The sequence below is a fragment of the Galeopterus variegatus genome, unplaced genomic scaffold (assembly GCF_000696425.1).
Source record: "Galeopterus variegatus unplaced genomic scaffold, G_variegatus-3.0.2 Scaffold120, whole genome shotgun sequence".
Lineage (NCBI taxonomy): Eukaryota > Metazoa > Chordata > Mammalia > Dermoptera > Cynocephalidae > Galeopterus > Galeopterus variegatus.
The window spans coordinates 122,920-138,979 of record NW_007726231.1 but is presented as its reverse complement, the minus strand read 5'-3'; the positions used below and the strand labels follow the sequence as shown (position 1 = coordinate 138,979).

The 16,060-nt window shown below is 46.6% G+C and overlaps 1 protein-coding gene and 1 long non-coding RNA gene across 3 annotated transcripts; one reads left to right on the top strand and one right to left on the bottom strand.

Moving 5' to 3' along the window:
* Positions 1-849: 849 nt before the first annotated feature.
* Positions 850-2,467, bottom strand: LOC103603320. Its single transcript, XR_551601.1, has 3 exons — positions 2,397-2,467; positions 1,909-2,008; positions 850-1,142 (listed from the first exon to the last, which is right to left on the bottom strand). It is a non-coding gene; the product is annotated as an uncharacterized LOC103603320 (long non-coding RNA).
* A 3,929-nt stretch (positions 2,468-6,396) lies between these two features.
* On the top strand, positions 6,397-9,599 carry FEZF1 (FEZ family zinc finger 1). Of its 2 annotated transcripts, XM_008587801.1 has the most exons (5): positions 6,523-7,018; positions 7,169-7,390; positions 7,603-7,737; positions 7,980-8,112; positions 8,548-9,504. In XM_008587801.1, the coding sequence occupies exons 1-5, from the start codon at positions 6,590-6,592 to the stop codon at positions 8,904-8,906; spliced, it is 1,278 nt and encodes a 425-aa protein (XP_008586023.1). In that variant the 5' UTR covers positions 6,523-6,589; the 3' UTR covers positions 8,907-9,504. The 2 variants fall into 2 exon arrangements, with proteins under 2 accessions (XP_008586016.1, XP_008586023.1); XM_008587794.1 differs by having other exon boundaries at positions 6,397-7,390; positions 8,548-9,599.
* The last annotated feature ends 6,461 nt before the right edge of the window (positions 9,600-16,060 follow it).

Sequence of the window (16,060 nt, the reverse complement as noted above, 5' to 3'; positions counted from 1 at the left end):
CACCGAGATTAAACTGCCCTTCAGTTCCACGGCCCGTCGCCAAAGCAAGCCGATCAGCGAACGTTCTCCCGCGGCGTCTCATCAGGAGCTCTGCACCGCCTGCCACGCGAAGCCCTTCGGAGCCTCCGCGGCCTCCTCCCGACCTTGGGGATGCGGAGGGGAGGCGAGGAGCGCGACCGCGCCCGGCAGGGGCCGCAGGGCCCGCAGGTCCCCAGGAGCAGAGGCGATCCGGACGCGCAGACAGGGCCGAGGAACCCGGCCGGCCGCTGCAGGGGCGCCCAGCTCGCCAGCCCTGGCCAAGCCTCTCGAGCCACGGCTTCGGGCCCCTGCAAGGCAGTGTCACAGAGCTCGGTCACCCCCGGTCTTGACAACGTCGTTGTCACTGCGTCGGCTTTTCTGTTTCACTCCGGGCTTCTCTCTCTTAAATGGCTCTGCTCTGGCAACCGAATCGTGAATGCGGCGGGGCGCCTGGGCTCCGACGCCAGCAGCCGGCACGCAGTCCCCCCGGCAGCCGAGGCCGAGGCGGCTCAGGGCAGAGGGGCGGCGCGGGGCGCTCCCGGGCCCGAGAGGCCATCTGCCGCAGTGCAGGAGGTGAACGCGTTTATAAACGACTCAGAAGTTTCTGGCTCAAGGATTTTGATTTACCGCACTGCGTCTCCATTTCTCTAAGCTCATTCTTTCCTCGTTTGAATTTCGATTACAGGCTTTTATTTCATGGGACCTCTTAAGGAAGAAAGTTTGAAAAGAACATCAAAATTGCTTTTTAAAATCCTGGCTAGTATCAAGGAAAGAGTCTTGAGTGCCGAATATGGTTTTTATTTTGACCACAAAATGACTTTAAAAAAAACTGTCTGGGGACTGCTGCAAAGCTCAAAGAGCCGGTTGCACTAAGCAGCTTTCCCTGTCATTGTAGGCAAGTATATCAGTGTAGAGCAAAAAAGCATGTTTGGGGCGTCTTCTAATTGTTCGCCTCCCAGGTTTCAATAGCACCGTTGTAAATTACAAGCAAAACTTTGCTTGACTTTTAAGCAGCTCCACGAAAAGGTTGGAGAAATTGGGTTGCTTATTTATAAACTTCTTTTTCCATCAAGTCCAGCCCTGAGTCGCTTGCCTCGCAGTCTGGAGGGACGCACCTAACAGGCCTGTGGGAACGAGTGAGAAAAATCCCATCATTAGTGGAGGTCAGAAACAAACCCAGCCCAAGTGATCATTGTGTATAGCGTTAGCCTTTCACCTTATTAACAGCTCTCAAGTTGGGGCTCTTAGTTTTCTTTTACAAACTGATCTAATATGCAAATGTTGTTTTGAAAGGAATAATTTCACTGGATTTAAACAAAATTCTAATATAAAAGAAACAGTAACAACGAAGGTCTAGAGACAACAAACCACCCTCCCACTACCCCTCCCCCCAAAAGTGAGAAAGGGTCTGTGAGTTAACTGACCCTTCCCATACTCCTGACCCTATACTGTCCTTCACAAACTATACAAAATTAGTACAAATTCTTTATTTGCTCCCAAACTAACTAAAAGCACACTGGTGGCCTTAAATTTGAACTTGTTGCCCAATGAAAGTTAGTTCCCACTGTGTATTCATTAGCTAATCCGAGGTACTGGAACAAGTTCTTTACTTGAACCTTGAAGACTTTTTGCTATTTGCATCCTTTTCCATCACCCTGCCTCCATTACACACCAAAACAAAAGACCAGTCAGAGGTAAAGACTGAACAAAACTGTAAAGGAATTTAGGAATGTATTTTCCTCTTCCAGAAGTAAAGTATATTGTCTTTAGTGCTATTTATTAAACAAAATAAGTTTGAATGTGCCTGAATGCCTGGGGGGGGGACATAATAATGATGATGATAATAATAATAATAATAATAATAATAATAATAAATAATGCCTTCTTCACCTCCTCCTTTAGCTCACAGCAGCTAATAAGAAGCATGGAGAAAGCAGACTGTTCTTGGCGAAGGGGTGGGGGTCAGAGATGTTGGACAGGCCTGAAAACCCTAAAAACAAACAGAACAAATCAATGCACAGAGCAGAAGGTTGTATATGTTATAATGTTTTCCAATCCATGTTTTATTTTCAAAGATCCAACAGTATTTTGTGACTTATCAAGAAAGAATAGATTAAATATTATGGATTATAATTCATGGACATATTATATGTCCTTTTACTTCAGATTACACTAATTTGAGCAGAAACCGTACTTGCTTGTGACAGGGACTTAAATAAAAAGCCTGTAAAAACTATGTAAGTTCTTGAGGAATATCAGTAACAGTTTAAGAAGCACCCAAGTCAAAATTAGATTTCTAAAAAATGAGAATTTTAAATTATTTTAGAGGAGTAGAACTTTTTTCTTATGTTTTAAGAAGGTCTTAACCCAGAGTTTACCTGGCCTCTTTACATCAAGGACTGCTCTGGTTCTCTCAGGATATCTCGTGCAAGACAAACCATACACTTCAAACTTGCCTTCTACCAGGATTTAAGGTGGATGGATAGGGTAAATAAATCCTGCCTTTCTGTGGGTGGGAAGGGGAGGAATACTTCATCATCAGCTCTGAACAAAAAAGGGAGGATTATAGGATTCTCCAAGAAAATCCGAAGAAACTGTAACAGAGTTTCTACTTTGCAATTAACAAAACAAACAAGGTTCCCTTGCATTCCTTTTAGTAAATTAAACAATTTTTAAGTGTCAAACCATTTTAGAAGCTTCTAAATTTGCCACATATGCCCTGCTTTTATTGCTTTTGTTGTTATTTTCAAATATGTTTGAAAATAAAACAAAGTGGTAGATTTGACAATAAGATGAAAGCTCTTCCTAAATACATTTTCCTCTTAGACAATTCCTACTTAACAGAGATATTATTTAAAAATTAATACACATTTTTGGTTAGGCTTTTAATAGAAAATATTAACAAAAGTTGGAATATCAAGACCTGGGTTTGTAAAGAACCTCTTCCGTCTTAGGGTTAGGAAGCTCAAAGCTATCCTAAAGGAAGGGCGTAACTGATGCTTTGCCATTATTTGTGTTACTCAAATGACACTTTCAAATACTTGCCAAAAAGACAAATCCCGAAAAGACCAGTGAAAAGCAAACTCTTGAAATATTAACTATACAAAACTTGTATTTCCCTTAGCCAATATTTTTTTTCTTTTTAGTTTAGTGTCCACCTTAGGAGAAATTTACCGAGGTCAATTAAAGGCTATTTTGCCGTCAAAGAGAGGGGAGGAGGAGGGAAGAAGCGGAGAGGAAGGGACACGCGACAAACGTAAAACGAACTGGTGGCATTCAGTCAAGAAGACAGGTAACGCTCCGGAGGCTGGTGAGTTGTACAAGTGAGCTGGGGGCTCCAAAGCTTTGCAGAGCTCCAAAGCTTTGGTTCTTTAGCTTTTCCTTTAAACCTGGCCCTATGTCGGAGGAGTGCAGCAGGAGAGGAATATTCCGCTGTTGGGAAGTGGCAGGCAGGAAAGGGAACCTGATCTGTCCCCAAAGGCAGCAATTAAAGTCTTAACCGCGGCCCATCTGTCGTGGGACAGCGACCCGCCCCCTCACCCAGCAGAGCCCGTCCCGCGCCCTTTGTCTGAGCGGGGACAGGTTCTGCGGCCCCAACTGCAAAAGAGAAGAAAATTTCCAGCTTGGGAGAACCCCGTGTGTGTGGCTGCGCCCGGGCAGAGGACGGCTCCGAAGCGGCGCCCGGGGGTGTGCTGCCTCTTCCCCGGCTCGGCCCAGGCGCTCTGCGCTCGCCTCCCTCTGCCCTTCTTCAACGCTGCATCTGTCCTCCCAGTTCAAAGCCACCCCAGCCCAGACACGAGGCACTCCCAGGCCTAGCTGCTAAAGCCGGTCGCATCCAGCCAGATCTCTCCCCCACCCGCCCCCTCGGCCACCCTCAGCTTCCAACAGGACTCACATCCCCTCCCCCTTTTCTTCAGCAAGTGAGTTTCCCCACCACCCACCCATCTGCCCAGTCTCACTGTTGGGCATCAGGCGCGTTCCCAGCCCAAGCTCTCTGCATTTCCACCCCTCACGGCACGCGGGGCAAGGGCGGTACTGCCTCTCACGGAAAGCCAGAGTGCGGTGGGGGACCTAGGTCCTTGTCCTGGCACGTGCTGGGAATGGGGTAGGGAGGAGGGAATACTTTGAGTTCAATTCCTCCTTATGAGGTCCAACTTCGCAACTCTGAGCGAAACTCATCAGGGGTTCAACAATCCCAGGGTTTCTAGTCCGCCTTCATCCAGCATCCCACCTCCGACCCTTTCCAGGGCTCCTGCAGAAGGACACCACACTACGCTTGGACAGATACCTGGCACCCGCCACCACCCGTTCCACACTCGCCCACTCGGGGTTAACTCACCAGGCAGATTGCACCAGAGGCTGCAGCGGGCGGCCACTCATCCCGGAGTCCAGGCCGCGCTGCCTTGTGCTGGCAGCTCTGCGCGCTCCCATGGCCTCCCGGCGCTGACTAGCAGCCCCGGCGTCTTCCAGCTCGGTACAGCCCCTCGTGTGCGCCTAGCCCCGGGGCTCAGCCCTGAGCAATCTCAGGCTTGCAACCTACTGCGTCGAGGAAGATGCGCGCCGCTGGTCCGGGTGCACTCTGGGCCGCGCCCGCCTGAGCTGCGGGAACCCGCACAGTAGGAGCTGCAGCCACTGCGGTCTTCCTGGAACCCTACGCTCGTCCGTTCCACTCCAGGAGTTTGGGCCAAGGAGCCACAGTGGGAGGGCGCCCGGCCGGGGGGTGAGGGTGGGGGGCGCTTTTCAGGGGCACGGTCTCCGCGCGCTCTTTGGGAGGCGTAAGTGTAGCTAGCAACGGTCACGACTCTGGCGCTGGCAGGTCGCTTTGCTCTCTGCTCCGCCGCGCACAGATACCCTGGCTGCCGCCTGCACTGCTTCAGGAAGGCACACGGACACCGCCAGTCGGGGTGGGGAGCAATCATTTCTGTTTCCCTTCTCCGCTCAACATTCAGTATTTAAAATGTTCCAGTAGAGCTCTAGCTGAGCGCAGGTACTTAAGAAAAAAAAATGCTCTTTCCTGGCTCTCAGTGGAAACTCACAGAAGCGCGCGCGCGTGTTGTGTATCTGGGGTGGGTCCGATCCGAGTCAAGGTTTCTTGTGTGTGACACCCGCTTATTCCTTGCAACTCCTCAACTTTCTGGATGGGAGTGAGTCGTTCTCGGGCTTATTGCCACGGGCATCGCCTTTACGAAACCATAAACACATAACAAGCCTCCCAAGACCTTTAATTCTCAGGGGCGTTTTGGGAGGCCAGTTACCTGCTGGCGTCTTCCAAATAGTCCAGACTCGGTTCGAGCCACGAAGACTTCGGGATGGCAGGAGCGCGCAGTCCCCGGCCCTGCAGGAAGAAAGAGGGCTGCGGAGGAGGCGGCACGACCCGGACCCGGGCCCAACCCGGGCCCCGCGGAACCAAGCAGGGAAACCTCGGAATATGCTGCCCGAGGCTTCCTGGAGCCTGGGGTTTGATAAATATAGCCTGGCGTTTGCCCCTGAATTAGACTCCGTTTCCTTATTTAGTCCTTGCACAATGATTTTAGATGATGTCACTTAGAGCTAAACGAGAAAATTGATCTCAGATTTGCTTGGCCTTTAAAGCCTGGTTAAGCAGATTGAGAATTAAAAAGACAGAGGAAGCAAATGGTTTAAGGGAGTTTAGGAGGCTCTGAAAGCACCACCCCATGGTCAAGGGTTGGCAACTAAGGATGGAATTGTGGGTGAGGAGCATTGAGGTGGGACCGACTGAAAGCCCTGTATCAGGGTGTCAGCCATTGGTATTGTTTTGTTTTCAGCTTTCCATCCTAAGGATTGAACATTAAGTGTTGTTTTGTGCCTCCAACGACCAGAATTCTGCCAGATGCCACAGACTCTTGGAGATTATCTTAGTCCATTTGGGCTGCTATAACAAAATACTATAAACTGTGTAGCTTATAAACAACAGAAATTTATTTTTCATAGTTTTGGAGGCTGGGAAGTCCAGGAGCAAGGCAGATTCGGAGTCTGGTTCATAGATGGTGCCTTCTTGCTGTGTCCTCACATGGCAGAAGGGGGAAGACAGCTCTCTGGGGCCTCTTGGGGGGACCTGGAAGGTAGCGGAGTGCGCGCCCGAGAGTGTGTGTGCGCAGGGGAGGGCGCGCGGCGCAGGGGAGGGTGCTCCCTCCTCTTCTGGGCGGAGGAAACTCACTCACCAATGAAAAGTAGTCACTGACTGCAGAGGGGAAAAAAAAGTTTTCCTGTTGACTGTTGGAAGCGAATTGAGCAATTATCTAGTTTACCTTCTCCTCTTGGAAGTTAACGATTGGCGAGATCTTGGCTGCGTTATTGACACAACACTTTCTATTGATAGAAATAAGTAGTGATTGTCCCCGAGTCATTGGTGCGCCAAGAACTCTGCGATGGGCTGGCAGGAGTCCATTGGGTTGGGCAGGCAGGTTCGGCTGGTGATGCTGGGGAGGAGGAGGAGGAGGCTGCTGGTGGTGATGGTGCCCGTCCCATTCTCCGCAGGTCTGTGACAAGCAGGGAGCAAGGCAACGACGGCGCAGCCCAATCCCGGCTGACGGACGCGAGCGACTCAGACATGGACAGTAGCTGCCACAACGCGACCTCCAAAATGTTAGCGACAGCTCCAGCTCGGGGCAACGTGATGAGCACGTCCAAACCGTTGGCTTTCTCCATCGAACGAATTATGGCGCGCACCCCAGAGCCCAAGGCCCTGCCCGTCCCCCATTTCCTGCAGGGAGCCGTGCCCAAGGGGGACCCTAAGCACTCTCTGCATCTCAACTCGTCGATCCCCTGCATGATCCCCTTCGTGCCTGTGGCGTACGACACGAGCCCCAAGGCCGGAGTGACTGGCTCGGAGCCGCGGAAGGCGAGTCTGGAGACCCCGGCGGCGCCCGCGGCGGCGCCCGCGGGGCCCGCATTCAGCTGCAGCGACCTGCTCAACTGCGCGCTGAGTCTCAAGGGCGACCTGGCCCGCGACGCGCTGCCGCTGCAGCAGTACAAGCTGGTAAGGCCGCGTGTGGTCAACCACTCTTCCTTCCACGCCATGGGCGCCCTGTGCTACCTGAACCGAGGTGACGGCCCGTGCCACCCGGCGGGCGGCGTGAACATCCACCCCGTGGCCTCCTACTTCCTCAGTTCCCCTTTGCATCCGCAGCCAAAAACGTATTTAGCCGAAAGGAATAAACTGGTGGTCCCGGCGGTGGAGAAGTACCCCTCGGGAGTAGCTTTCAAAGACCTGTCCCAGGCTCAGCTGCAGCATTACATGAAGGAAAGCGCCCACCTTCTGTCGGAAAAAATCGCGTTTAAAACCTCGGATTTCAGCCGAGGCTCTCCTAATGCCAAACCCAAAGTTTTCACTTGCGAAGTATGTGGAAAGGCAAGTACTACGCAGAAGAGTGATGCTTCCTTCCTTCCATCCTTCCTTCCTTCCTTCCTCCCATCCTTCCTTCCTTCTTTATTTTTATTGTTTGGGGGATAATTATGTATATGCTCTAGTTATAAAGTTATCTTCCTCCTCCCCACCCTCTGCCCGGTTTGATTTCAATGTGCTTGTTCGGCTAACCTGTTCTACGTTTGTTTAATTTTAAGGTCTTTAACGCGCACTATAACTTAACCCGTCACATGCCGGTGCACACAGGAGCCAGACCCTTCGTTTGCAAAGTGTGTGGAAAGGGTTTCCGGCAAGCCAGCACCTTGTGCAGGCACAAAATCATTCACACGCAGGTGTGTTCATCTGTCTTAGTTTTACCTGGTTTACTTCGGAACTGTTTGCAGAAAAAATGGCCGATAAATCCTTACTCTTTAGCGTAAAGTCTGTTTAAAATGTGCTGGCTGGACAGAGGGAAATGCCTTTGTTTGCCTTTGTTCTGCTTAAAAGCATTAGAGCATCACTGTGTTTGGGGCTTGCAGGACTCCAATAATAACAAAATACCTTAACTTCTCTGCTTTTCCTCCCTCCTGTTTAGGAAAAACCTCATAAATGTAACCAGTGTGGCAAAGCATTTAATAGAAGTTCCACTTTAAACACGCATACCCGAATACACGCAGGCTACAAACCGTTTGTATGTGAATTCTGTGGCAAAGGATTTCATCAAAAAGGTATCGAACCCAGGAAATGTTGCCTCTTAATGTTGGTCTTACCGAAAGCCATAGTTAATCTTTTTTCCCCCCTGGGCCGACCAGTAAGGGACATAGTTAATCTTTGTGAGATATTTTAGAAAACGATTTTTAAAGTGCAGCTAACCCCCTACCCCAAGTCTGATTAGTATTAAAGAAAGTCATGGTTCATATACCAAGGCGATATTTCTTTTTGACTGCATTTTCTCGTTTTATGTAACTGGATTTATGAATGTGTATTAAAATGTAGAGGAAAGGGCCTTACTGTTTATGTTTAAAAGAAACTTGGGGAGACAAGTGCAGGCGCAGATAGCAGCACTGCACCAGCTCTGCCGCTTGCTTGGCTGCCTTCAACGCGACCGCTCCCTTATCAAGCTTTCTTTTCAGAACCACGTCGCTGTCATTTGTCTGTTTCAGGGAATTATAAAAACCACAAGTTGACCCACAGCGGGGAGAAGCAGTTCAAGTGCAATATCTGCAACAAGGCTTTCCACCAGGTTTACAACCTCACCTTCCACATGCACACCCACAACGACAAGAAGCCTTTCACCTGCCCCACGTGCGGCAAGGGCTTCTGCAGGAACTTTGACCTCAAGAAGCACGTCCGTAAGCTTCACGACAGCAGCCTGGGGCTGGCTCGCACGCCCGCTGGGGAATCAGGCACCGACCCGCCGCCCGCGATACAGCAGCCGCCGGCCGCGACGCTGCCGCCTCTGCAGCCGACGCTGCCGCCCCCTGGGCCCCTGCAGCCTGGGCTCCACCAGGGCCACCAGTGATCGAGGCCAAGGTTCCTCCCAGCCCCAGGCCGGACCCCCACTGCTGAGTCAGCGGCAGACTAGAGCTGGACCTCCCTGCCCAAGCTCGTCTACAGAATCCCGGGCATGTTGAGCCCCACACTTTAGGGCCTCTGCAATCCCTGGCCTTTCGCCTCTTGCATGCACCTGCTAAATGGTTTTGTGTATTATATTCTAAATAGGCACTAACAATTATGAGAAATCTGGAACATTTTGTTTTCTGATTTTTTTTTTTTGTTTTTAATTTGGAAAGACTTTTCATCTCGGGTGGAGAGATGATGTTTGTTTTGTTTGTTTTTTGAAACAAATTTCTCTGTATTTATTGAGATCTGTATTATTCTACCCGAGAATGCTGCACCACTTTAATTTTATTATTGTATATATTTCCATTGTGTTGATTCTGCCGTCTAGAGATGCCTGCTGATTGTTTATTATCATTTCCTCCTTCCCTAAAGTAACAAAACACTGGGTGTATGTTATATATACACGCATATGTGTGCTCCTGTAAAGGCACATTCCACATTTGTGAGTGCACACGTACACATACGCACACATACACCCTAGATAAGGGTGGATCATTGCAGACGAATTTGAATTTGGTTTTGATTCTTGCACGTGAAAATTGATTCATTAACTGTTGCAAATAAATACTTGGAACATGCTTATTTAATCAACAGACTTTAGGGTTCTGTTCCTATTGTTCAGCTAAAGATCCGGATTCTGACCTCTTCCTCCTCCTCTGAAATCTTTTTTTAAAAGTTCGACCCTGGACTTGTAATACCTGATGTTTTGGCCTGAAAATTCAATAGGTGCAAATAGTGTCTCCAAATGGTTCCAGCTTTGGGTAAAGTTACGAAATTTGGCAAAGTTCAGAGACAGAAGATGTTTAGTTTGCTAACAGAAATGACTTTGGCTTGGGCCACCTGATAAGCTTGTAGTGCAGGGTTAGATGGGAGCAACACACGGGGGAACTGTGCGTAATACACATCTCCAGCAACGCATTGCAATACTGTCACGTAGGCAAGTATGTATTGTTTGCATCCTGAAGGCACATACTGACTTGAACACAGCTGGCAAAGGGAGCCTCCGTGTTTTTATGTGTGTATATATGTTTATAGACGAATATACTTCCATTCAAGGAGAAAACATGGATGAAAACCAAACTGAGGCGGGTGCCAGGTCCTTGAAATGCTTTAAGTGTTAATCAGCAGCTCCGCTGTGAGCTCAGGCTCTGCTGTTTTCTAACGGCAAGTCTCTCCTGCTTTCTTGCCAAAACAGTGAAACAACTGCTAAAGACTTTAATTAAGAGGGGTAATTAGTTCAGATTTATCAAAGCCGGGTTGTTATACTATTAGCTGCTCAGTAGAAGCTGCCAGACAAACTCACAGCCCAGCACAGTAGTCCCCCTGCAGCGGGGCCACATCCTGGGAGTGAGTGGGGGGAACGGGCCGCAGGGACACCCCTGTCGCCTCCAGGCCGGGGGCCAGCGGCGTCAGCCCCGTGGGTGCGTCTCGGCCCCTCCCCCCGGCCCACGCGCTCCCGCCTGGGCTGTCTGCGGCCGAGAGTCCCCCGCGGGGCCACACCGCGGCCGGCGCAGGCGCCGGAGAGCCCAAGGATTTCGTCCCTGCGCCCGCAGCAGGGAGGCCCGGCCGGCTCTGCGGCCGCCCCGACGGCTGTGGGAAACGTGGGGAGCGCACTGAAATTGGCGGGTCCGCCTCACTTTTGTGCGTCCTGCCGCGCCCAAAGAAAGGCGGCGCCACGCAAAAGGCAGGACAAGGCCACAGATGAGCGGGGGGCACTGCAGGGGCGCGGCGGCAATGTCCTTGGCAACCCGAACTCACATTTCAAAGCGGGGAAGGATTGATGGCTCTGGGCCCTGAGTGGGTGACCCGAGGAGCTCCTCGACAGCCTAGGAGGCGGGAGGTGACAAACGGCCCCCGTGGAGTGATCGCGGGCGAGTGGGTGGGCGGGCCCCGGGTGGGCGGGCCCCTCGGGGACCTCCACGCCAAGTCCCGCCCGCGCCCCTTTTGGGTTGGGAAGAGAGTTTAGGAGGGCCGGCGTGGTCCCCGAGGACAGGGAAGTCCCGACACCGCGAGCAGAACCAGGACTCACGCACTTTGGGAAGTGGGGCCATTTCCAGCACAGCCATCATTTGATCAAATCCCGATGTTTCTCTTTTCTTGACCTCCTCACATCTCCATCTTGTCCTTTGTTGAGGCCAAATCCATGTGAGATTTGACTTCGAAAAACAATGGAAGGTTTTGGAATTCTATAGCTGGGTGGATTCTGAATCCACAAGGCCCGCAGAAGCGTCATCTTTTTCTGAATGTCACAGCCAACTTGATAACCTCGTGCCAGGCCCTGGTCACATTCTGTCACAGCTGTCCATGCCGCAGAGGGAGTTTAGGGAAACGCCACGGAGTATATGGGTAACCCCCTTTTTGAGGTGGCTGAGTCGGACCTTGAGAGCATTTGTTTTCTTTGAGTTAGCAGAGTGAGATCAGATGTCATTATAGTTTTTGCAAAGTGTATCTAAGTTAAAGGGCAGAAAATGGCCTTTGTTTGTTGAACCTTTTCTCAGTAAATCTGAACTTATTCTCAAAACGTTGGATGTAATTCCTCTAGACATTCAAGGTGACCCAATTGTACTGGTGGAAAACAAAATGCACATGTTGAGAAAAATTGCTAAACCATGAAATACTTCCACTTAGGGAGAATTTCCTGTGGGTTTCCACTTCCTTAACCCGTGCCACTGTGCTGTGACATTGAGAAAACAATTCTATTCCGTGGAGGAATAGAATTGGTCTGTAGCAATATAGAAAGAAAGAGAGAGAGGAAGAGAGAGGGAGAGGGAGTGAGGGTAGAAGGAAAGAAGAAAGTGAGGGAAGAAAAGAAGAGAAGCAAGAGAAGGAAGGAGAGAGAACTAGAGGCTCCGATATTGTCATATGGAATGACTTTGTATAAGGTCTGGTGTGGGATGGTGCAATAGTTTCAGTGAAGGCAGGCACAAGGAAATGGTTGTCTCTCTGCTCACAGGTTTGAGCAGCCTGGAGTGTTGGTGATTAAGTAGAGGAGGCCAAAAGGAACTTCTCTAAAACTAAGCACTCAGGAGAACTACTTGTCAGGAGGCGAATTATCAATGAACTTTTATTTATAGCAAACCTTTTACAGCCTACTAAACATCGAGGATCTCCTTAAACAGAGTATGAGTTTAGGGATTAAGTTTACTGGGGAGAAAATTGATGAAGTGGGACACTTAGCTAATAGTCAATGGAAGACTTTGCAATTCTCTCCCTTCCAACAAATGTTGAAAGGTGATTTCTCCCCTTAACTCTCTGTATGAGTGCATGTCTGTGTGTGCTTATGTAGATTTTCATACTTATTCATAAAACAGGCACCCTAAAAGTATAAATAGCAACTTGGCTTTGTCTCAGTTCACCTTCTTTTTACCAGACTCCAGACAGCAAATTTAGTGAGAAAGAGAGGCCAAGTGTCCAGATTATCTAATGAGGGAAATGGTTTGCCTCTCATTCCCTCTGCTGAATTAACTTTTGGTACACAGGAAGATGGCCCACAGGGCTGCAGGAACTAATTTTAGAAAACTAGTGACCACTGGGGCCTTATGTGTTGTTGAGTTTGGGAAATCAAAATATAGAACAGAATTAACCACGTGAATAGTTAAATTTCTATTTTACTTTATCACAGAACCCAAATCCTGATTTTCAATAATTTATTCCCCAAAGTTGTATTTCGTTTGGACTTCCAAAATCTTATTTTAAGAATAAATTATTATGCAAGATTAGGAATAAGGTGTCAATTTTTACTAGTAAATGGAGCATTATTTAGGAGCCTCATCAAAGCAGTTAGTTGTTAGTGAGGTTTGAAGCTTAGTGAATTTCTTATGGAACTCTGTTCCTTTCCAAATGTGGTAGAAATTAAGTCACACAATGCATTGGAGTCATAATTCTCAGAACCTGTGCATTCTATCTGATAGATTTTTTTCCTTTTATTAGTGGCAGTTATCAATGTCAGAAATCATAATTTTGTTGCAACTGATGAAAAGTCAAAGAATTGACTAAGATGTAACTGTAATGGGTATATTTTGTCTTTGTATTTATCCCAAAACATGCAATATAAAATATAAGTGATCTCAAATTAAAAATTGGGGCAGAAACAAAAATGTTTTATTTGTCAATTTATAAACCCTTATACTGAGTAACTCTGTTATTCATGAAGTTTATGATTTTAGGGGATCATGATTAACTGTGTTACCAGAGTACATTTTTAAAATCATGAAAATTAAAACCGACCTACATCTCAATGGGTAAGAACACAAAATTGTTGGCCGTTGAGAGAAAAATTAATTTTGAACCCAATGAAATGTTGGCTTTTTGATATGTTTTTGCTAGAACCACAGATTACTCAGACATGATAAGTTACATGTCTCCATTAGTTTAGTTAAAAACTGAAAAATAAATTATATTTGTAAGTAGAAGATACCTTATTATGAATTTAATTGCTTTTAGGAATTAATGCATGTGTCTGTCCCTTCCAGCTCCTGGGCAAACTAAAAACATATAACAATATACTTATCAACAAACCGATCATTTGTGTACTCTTGGTGTTAAAGCAATTGCCAGTTCAAGTCAGCCTAGGTTATCCCACTTCATGCAGTAGAAAAGAAGAGGAAGCCTGGTATTTAAATGGCCTTTATAGGAAATTCTGTCTCTGTTATTATATTTTTCTGCATGCATTGTGACATATTGCCCGCAATGAACTTTGAGGAAAAGTCAGAATTTATCATGCAGTTGAATGGGTACAAAGTTAGCACAAATAACCATGTACATTTCCTCTTTAGGATTGAGGTGACATTGATGTTAAATGAAATCACGTTGCTATTGGTGTTATGGAGATTAAGTTACTAAGTAAAGATAAAATAAAATTCTGCCAATACAAGTCTCCAGGGTTAATATTTTGCTGTCAAACAAACAAATGTTACTCAGGGGTACAAAGGTGTGGGAATGGGGAGAGAAAGCATCAAGTACCAGTTCCTAACTGGAGCTAGAAATCTATCATAAAATGAAGAGCAGAACTCCTGCTTGACTGAACTCTGTCTTTCTTGATAGGAATAATATAGACGTTTTGCGTGTGAGGAATCTGAATGTTCAGACCAATGTAATGGCCCTCTAGTCACAATAACAAATAAATTGATGTCTTTTGATAACTCACAATAGAACTGTAATCTATCCATTAAATGTGAACCAAATCTGGAGTGTGTGTCTTAGTCAGCTTGGGTTGCCATAACAAAATATCATAGTCTGCGTGGCTTACAGTTGAAATTTGTTTTCTTACAATTCTGGAGGCTGGAAGTCCCAGATCAGGGTGCCAGCATGGTCTTGTTCTGTGAGGGTTCTCTTTCTGGCAAGCAGATGACTGCCTTCTTGCTATGCATTTACATGACCTCTTCTTTGTGCCTGCTGGAGGTAGGGATGGGGGAGAGAAAGAGAGTGAGCAAGTGAGAGAGCTCTGGTGTCTCTTCTTATAAGGGCACTAATCCCATAGGACCAGAGCTTCACCCTCCTGACCTTATCTAACTCTGCTTATGTCCTAAAGGCCCCATCTCCAAACACCATCATATTCAGGGTTAGGGCTTTAGCATATATATTGAGAGGACACAAACATTCAGTCCATAGCAGTGGGTAAAACTTTCCAAAAGTTTGCCTTGTGTACACACACACACACACACACACACACACAGAGAGAGAGAGAGAGAGAGAGAGAGAGAGAGAGAGAGAGAGAGAGAGAGAGAAGAAAACCTATCAGTTAAAGAGATTTAAAACACAATAACCAATTGTTGCTTGTGAATCTTATTTAAATCCCAGTTCAATCAAGAAACTAAAAATAAAAGTCATTTATGACAAGACTACTGGAATTGCATTTACTTTTAAGATGTGGAAAGGTGTTATGGTTTTGTTAGAAAGTAGTTCTTTTAGATTTATATATTCAAATAAGGGTGAAATGATAAGATGTCTGGGATTTGCTTTAAAATAGTATGGTAGAAGGGAAATGGGTATAGGTACAGATTAAATAAGATTGGCCTATTACATGAGGGATCTTTAAAAAGTTCATGAAAGATTAGCATCTTTTACTTCGATTTTTTTCACAAAATTTCTGAAGTACCCTTGTACATTCTGAATACATTTAAGCTTGAAATTTCACATTACAAAATTTTTTAAAAAACATCTTGCTGTAGGTTGCACCATGTCACAAAAGATTTTTTTACCTAAACATTCATAATCCTATCACCTTGAAGCATTGATTCTATTTTTTTACATTATCCCTTTTAGTCTGATTCCAGGACTAACACCATTACAACATAGAGCTTTAAACATTTGTAGAAATGTTAAAAAATTAAGTAAAATAAAGTATTTAGAAGGATCTGAAGTGGGGAGGGAGAAAAGCTTTTAAGAGACACAAAGATGTCTTTCAATAATTGTAAGTTTATGATATAAGGGAAGAGAACCAATGGATCTGTTACTCTCCTGAGATGAAGAGAAAGTTGAAGGCAAAGGACAGGAGGAAGTTTGTATTTGGTTATTTCATATGGTGAGGAAGAAACATATAAGGGGTGGTTATTGAAAGGCAATACACAAAAGGGAAACTATCTCAGCAATGTGTAGTCACTCTTAGTCCCAAGCCTGGGATGTACAGCAAGCCTTTCATTCATTGATTCATTGATTCAAAGTGCAAAGCACTGGCTTAGGGGCTGGATATGTAATAGGAAATGAGACCCATATTGTTTTTGATATTCCTGGAACTTACATTCTAGCAGGAAAAACAGAAATCACATAGAAACAGAAATCACCATGGTCTATCTTCTGACTCCAAACCTAGGACATGTTAAACTATTCTAACTAAGAAAAATATTGAAATCAGCAAAGCCTGATAATAAATGTCCTGTGACACTAAAGGAGCAGGGCTTATCAGAGCCAGAACCAGAACCAGAACCAGAACCAGGAATGACTCAACTGTATAGTAATTCTTAATCAATGGGTGCTGGCTATGTTTTCAATATCCTCACAATTGGAAATGAAATTGCATTCTTAAAACTCACAATTTAATTAAATATTGGGAGG

Coding starts and splice junctions, on each gene's coding strand:
- FEZF1 (XM_008587794.1), top strand. CDS start 6,590: ATGGACAGTAGCTGCCACAACGCGACCTCCAAAATGTTAGCGACAGCT. Junction 7,391..7,602: donor CTTGCGAAGTATGTGGAAAG/GCAAGTACTACG, acceptor TTTAATTTTAAG/GTCTTTAACGCGCACTATAA. Junction 8,113..8,547: donor CAAAGGATTTCATCAAAAAG/GTATCGAACCCA, acceptor TGTCTGTTTCAG/GGAATTATAAAAACCACAAG.